Genomic DNA, 6000 nt, shown 5'->3' on the forward strand with positions numbered 1-6000 from the left:
GCTATTGGAGCCGGACACAGTTTTATTTAATTTACACCCCATCCAGCGCCTTTCGCGCGAGGTTCCCAAAGCATTTTTGCTAATAGCAAGTAAATCTTCTCGGCATTCCTCGGTAGCAGAGGTGGCCTTGGAAAATGCAACCACGCTAATGGGGAAACCGAGTCCAGAAGCCTGCCCGCTTAAACCATAGAACATTAAGATACCAAATCATAAATGAACCTTCGGCATCTCTATCTGCTCAGCAACTATGCTCTACACAACTCTTTGCGTGGTCCTAAATAGTCGCGGCCTTTTGAGAATGAGGGAAGCGCTATACAGCCGGGAGTATCTGTGACTTTTGGAGGGAGGTGGGGGCAGGAGGGAAGAGAGGAGGAAATTAGGCTTGGCTCCTGGAGCTGAAGCCAGCCGGGAGAGAAGCCATTCTTCCAGCGGTTGCAGCCCGGAGCACTGGTCTGCTCTTGTATTATTTATCGCGTTCCATAAGCTATTCATCAATCCATTACTTATTCATTCCAACATTAAGGTAATTAAATATGAGCTCACCGGGAAAGGGCAAGTCTGCAAGGGACAGAGACAGGGTATGGAGGGAGAGGAGGCGAATCAGAAGGTCTGGAGTCATTGATTTGTGCAGAGATGTGCGCGGCTGCCCTTAGGTGACACTGCAGAGGGGGCTCACTTTTCAAGGTCCTGACGCGCTCACCCACTCCCACCACCCCCGTCCCCGGGAAGCACCGCTCCCTCCCCCCCACCCCCCCTCGCTTCCCACCGCTCGCGGTCCCCCTCCTCCCAACACTCCCTATCCCTCGCTGCACAGCCTCGCCCTCCCCGCGCGGGGCGGCGCGGCCTCGCGGCCCGGCCTGGCGGCGCGCGGGCTGGCCAGCCCCGGATAGGCGCCGCCCGCAGCCAATCAGCGCGCCGGGGACGCTGCGCGCTTTAAGGCAGCTGCGGGGAGAACAGAAACCAAGTTCCCCGGCAACAAGCAGCATCCACCCGGAGGGAGGCCGGAGCCAGCGAGGCCCGAAAAGCTGCGGAGTGAGCCGGACGCTCCTTGTCCAGCGCGAGTCCTACTCCTCCTCCACTAACTCGGCCGCCCGTCCCCAAGTCTCGACTCGCTTTTTAGCCTTCGCAAAGCCTAGGGAGGGGGTTAGGAGCAGCCGCGCCCCCCTCTCTGCGGCTGCCTCCTCCTGCTTTTTCGGCTTTGCTCCCTGCCGCGTGCGCCAGGGCAGTGCGCCCCGGCAGGCCCCAGCCATGTCGATGCTGCCATCGTTCGGCTTCACGCAGGAGCAAGTGGCGTGCGTATGCGAGGTTTTGCAGCAAGGCGGGAACCTGGAGCGCCTGGGCAGGTTCCTGTGGTCGCTGCCCGCCTGCGACCACCTGCACAAGAACGAAAGCGTGCTCAAGGCCAAGGCCGTGGTCGCCTTCCACCGCGGCAACTTCCGCGAGCTCTACAAGATCCTGGAGAGCCACCAGTTCTCGCCTCACAACCACCCCAAGCTGCAACAACTGTGGCTGAAGGCGCACTACGTGGAGGCCGAGAAGTTGCGCGGCCGGCCCTTGGGCGCGGTGGGCAAATATCGGGTGCGCCGAAAATTCCCGTTGCCGCGCACCATCTGGGACGGCGAAGAGACCAGCTACTGCTTCAAGGAGAAGTCGCGGGGCGTGCTGCGGGAGTGGTACGCGCATAACCCCTACCCCTCGCCGCGTGAGAAGCGGGAGCTGGCCGAGGCCACCGGCCTCACCACCACCCAAGTCAGCAACTGGTTTAAGAACCGGAGGCAAAGAGACCGGGCCGCCGAGGCCAAGGAAAGGTACGCGGAGTGATTCCCGCTGATCGGGCGACCCCGGGAAGCCTTCCTGTCCCCGCCGCCCCTTCCCGCCCCCGCAGGCACCAGCCACCGTGTCCACCCAGCCGGCCGGAGCCCTCCGCCGGGCGGCGCCCAGGCTTCCGCGGCACTGCGGCGAAAGTTCGTGAACTCTGAGATCGCTTGCTAGGGGTGGGGCGGGGGGTGCTCATCTGATTTGAGCGTCCGCGCGTGGGTTTCCTTGGATGTGTGTTGGAAAATGTTGGCGCTAGGTTTGTTTTTCATGCCTCCTTGGCTGGCTGGGGCGAGGAGTGGCGGGTGGAGAGTGAGTTTCTAGATCAGCTTAGAAGGGCAGTGTTGATTGGTATCGCGAGGAGAGGGGTTCGGTGGGGCCTGAGGGTCTCGAACCTCTCTCCTCTTGCTCCCGGTGAGGGTGGAGCTGGCCTGAAACTTCTCAGCCACCACTCCCGCCCCGTCCTTCAATCGCTCTGTCCTGGTAGTCTTCTGGGTGAGAGGTCGCTTAATTCCGCACTAGCTGTACAAAGGGAGGAGTCTTTCAAAAGAAATCCACAGAAAAGAGAGCTTTGGGAGAGTTGGCGCTGCATTTACTCCCTGGCGCCCCGAGCCCAGAAAAGATTGCTCCTCGTCGGCTCCCTCGAGCCTGGCTGGGAGCCGAGGCTGGTCAGTCTCGCTGTCTGCGCCGCCCCCCCGCCCCCCTCCCCGGTTGAGGAAGGGGTTTCCAGTCGCAGACTTCTCTCGCCCCAGAGCTCAGAAAGCAATATTTTTTTAACCTGTCTGTGCCCCCGCCCTCCTCACGCCAACACACCCGGCCACCTGGCCCGGCTCCACTCGTTTGCTGTAGAGTTTCCGACCGAGATTCGGAAGAGCGTGTGGGAGGCGGCGGCGGCGGCGGCTGCGGCGGTGGGGAGAGCGCTTCGGGGAGCCGGGCAGTTTGGGGGAAACCTAAGCTCTCGAGTCGGCTAGGTTTCTTTTGTTAGCTTCGGAGCCTGGGGGCCGAAGATGTCGCCGCCTTGTTCCCCTCTGGGTGGAAAAGCAAGAGTCTGGATAGCTGAAATGGGCTCTCTGGGAGAGACTGCGAAAGATGGGGAGAGAGTTGGGGAGACAGGCGGGCCCCGCGGTGGGGAGGACGGCCGAGCCCTCTGAAGGCAGAAGCGCCAAGGGCTACAAGACCCTGCAGTTCACCAGCACCGAGCGCCCAGACTGAGACCCCGGTTCTTCGCACAGGCTCCGGCTGTGCGGGGTCGCGAAGTTCCCCTGTGGGGAATGGCTGCGCTGGTGTGGATGCCCGCAGGGAGTCTGAGAGAGGGCCGTGAGGGACTGCGGGCTGAGCGAGTAACACGGAGACAGGAACAGTACAGTTCCAGGTAGACGTTAGTTTCAAAAAGGCCGTCCTTTAAGCCAGGCCCGAGGGCCCACTCCCTGATGAAATCGGAGAGACTGGCTGCGCTCCCTGTGTTTACTCAGGTCACTGGGCCGCTCTGGACACCACTTCCCATGACCTGTCCTGTGTCTCTGAGACCACAACCTCCGGGCAGGGGCAGGGAAACTCGACGGTTAATCGTTTCCTCAGATGGGAACAGGACAATTGACTTGATTCACCACCAAACATCTGTTCAGTGGGTGCTGTTCGTCCCCCGATCATTTTCTTCATCACCAACAATCATTTGTTGGAAGATTTTCAAATTTCATTACTTCTAAATGTGGTACTTGTTGATAGGTATTTAAAAATAACTGCTTGAACAAAAATTTAAAAATAATTTTTATGTTTCAAATAAGCCCTGCTGATCTGGCTTTCTAAAATCTGGAAGAGGAAGGGACCTGGCTCCCCAGGAGCTCTGTCCGTAGCTCCCCATTTCTCAAGTCTCTTCTGCCTCTTCATTTCCCCTAGGACCCTTGGGGATGGGTGAGAGGGCAGAGCTTCTCCATTTGGGTCAATGACTGATTGCACAATGGCCCTTTCCTCCTTCCAGCTCCCCTCCCTCCATCTCACACTTTTTTTTAACTTACTTTTTTTTTTTTTTTAACCATATGGTGTTGTCCTCTATTTCTTAGGGAGAACACTGAAAACAATAACTCCTCCTCCAACAAGCAGAATCAACTCTCTCCTCTGGAAGGGGGCAAGCCGCTCATGTCCAGCTCAGAAGAAGAATTCTCACCTCCCCAAAGTCCAGACCAGAACTCGGTCCTTCTGCTGCAGGGCAATATGAGCCACGCCAGGAGCTCAAACTATTCTCTCCCAGGTTTAACCGCCTCTCAGCCCACCCACGGCCTGCAAGCCCACCAGCATCAGCTCCAGGACTCTCTGCTGGGCCCCCTCACCTCCAGTCTGGTGGACTTGGGGTCCTAAGGGGGAGGGATTGGGGCCTCGAAGCAGCGACTAGGGACACTTGTAAATAGAAATCAGGAACATTTTTGCAGCTTGTTTCTGGGGTTCTTTGCGCATAAAGGAATGGTGGACTTTCACAAATATCTTTTTAAAAATTCAAACCCAACAGCGATCTCAAGCTCAGTGCCCTCTTCTCTCCAACTCTTTCCACTTTTGCATTATTTCCCCTCCCAGTGTGGAGATCAGGGAAACGAAAAAAAAAAACAACCCAAACAAACAAAAATATCCAGTCACCCAGTCTTGGTTCTGGGCAACCGGTGTTCCAGCTTCAGTAGCCTTTCTTTTTTCTTTTTCTTTTTTTTTTTTTTCAATGAATGGGAATTACAAAATCAACTGGATTTTAATTACTTCATTTTAATTTATTTATGGAAAAATGTTTTGAGAAGAGGAAAAGGAAATGAAAACGAGGGAGAGACAGAGAGAGAGGAGATCAAAATAGTGAAAAGATCCTCCAGCCTGGGAGGAACTGGTTGCATTCTTAAGGTGAATAGGAAAAATACGATCTTATAACTTTTTTTTGATGGGGAAAATTAAGTTTACATTTTCATATTTAGTGTTAAACAATTTTATGTAGATTAAAATGAAAGAACAGTATTAGGGGAAAAAACAAGTGCCTAAATGTCTTAATGCTCTCTATGTGAGGCAGTTAGAAATAGAAGTGACCATTAGTAATACAAATACTTCTGTCAAATTTAGTGGGGGTTTTTGGTTGTTGTTTGTTTTCTTGGGTTTTTTTTATGGCAAACTTTAAAAATGTACCAGTGTGAAAAAACACTTTCCTGAATGCCATTACTTCTCATGCCCTTGAAGCTTTCTTATCTGTAGCCTACTCCTGTTAAGGGTTTCTCCTGTTCCTAGTTTCTAGCTTGCAAAAATAGGTAACAAATCTAGCAACCTGGTATTTGTTACTAAAACAGCATGTGTTTTCAGGTTTCTTTTCTATTGTACCTAAACCAGTCTAAATTAAAACTTAGTAGAACACCAGGAGTACTGATTCTGTTTCTGAAAGGTGAGTTGTGTATTGCTGTCATTGGGCCCCCCCCCATTTTTTTTAAACGAATAGTTTTCTTGCTTTCTTACTTAATGGTGGTTATGAATTGCAGGGTACTTTGAAGGCCATCCCCTGAACCAAGAGTGGTGACTGAGTTAATTATATGACAGAAAAAGAGTGAATTTAGCTTTGGGGTATTTATTTATTTTTTTATTATTTAGAGATGCAGTTTTGTTTACCACTAGCTCTTCTCCACATCATTCGTATGTTAGCTCTTTTGTATTATTAACAAATTTATGACAAGACTGTGAAAGTAAAATAATTTATCTGCTTGGGGGGAAAAAAAAGGGAACTTGTACAAGGATAGCAACATTGTGAATTACTCTGTGCAAATAGAAAGCAGACCAACAGGACAGGAGTTCTTTGCGGTGCTGCCTGATAGTGTCCAGAAAAATCCCAGTAATCATGTAGGCTCCAAATTATTTTTGCCTGGGGCAAAAATGATGTATCTTTGTATTTAGCTTTTAAAATTAGTGAAACAAATGGCATTATTTATTAAAATTCTACTCAGGATAACAGGATTGGCTTGCTTGTGCTTTGTAAAATATTACTCCCCAGAGGAAGTCTATTTTCTGACATGACAGTTTCATAATTTTGATTTTTCTCCATCTGTGTCACCATTAATATATTCATTTCTTTCTTACTCTTTCCTATCTTTCCTGTCCTGATCTAGAAGTGGGGGTGGGAGATGGGGAGATTAAGGCCTTCTTATTATGAGTTTTTTTTTTTTTTAAATGCTA

General features: G+C 51.8%; 1 protein-coding gene across 1 annotated transcript; it reads left to right on the forward strand.

The window, feature by feature from the left end:
• Positions 1 to 934: 934 nt before the first annotated feature.
• Positions 935 to 5776, forward strand: SIX1 (SIX homeobox 1). Its single transcript, XM_067734299.1, has 2 exons — positions 935 to 1808; positions 3876 to 5776. Exons 1-2 carry the CDS (start codon positions 1249 to 1251, stop codon positions 4168 to 4170), a joined length of 855 nt encoding a protein of 284 aa, XP_067590400.1. The 5' UTR covers positions 935 to 1248; the 3' UTR covers positions 4171 to 5776.
• The last annotated feature ends 224 nt before the right edge of the window (positions 5777 to 6000 follow it).

Source organism: Pseudorca crassidens, chromosome 1 (assembly GCF_039906515.1).
Source record: "Pseudorca crassidens isolate mPseCra1 chromosome 1, mPseCra1.hap1, whole genome shotgun sequence".
NCBI lineage: Eukaryota > Metazoa > Chordata > Mammalia > Artiodactyla > Delphinidae > Pseudorca > Pseudorca crassidens.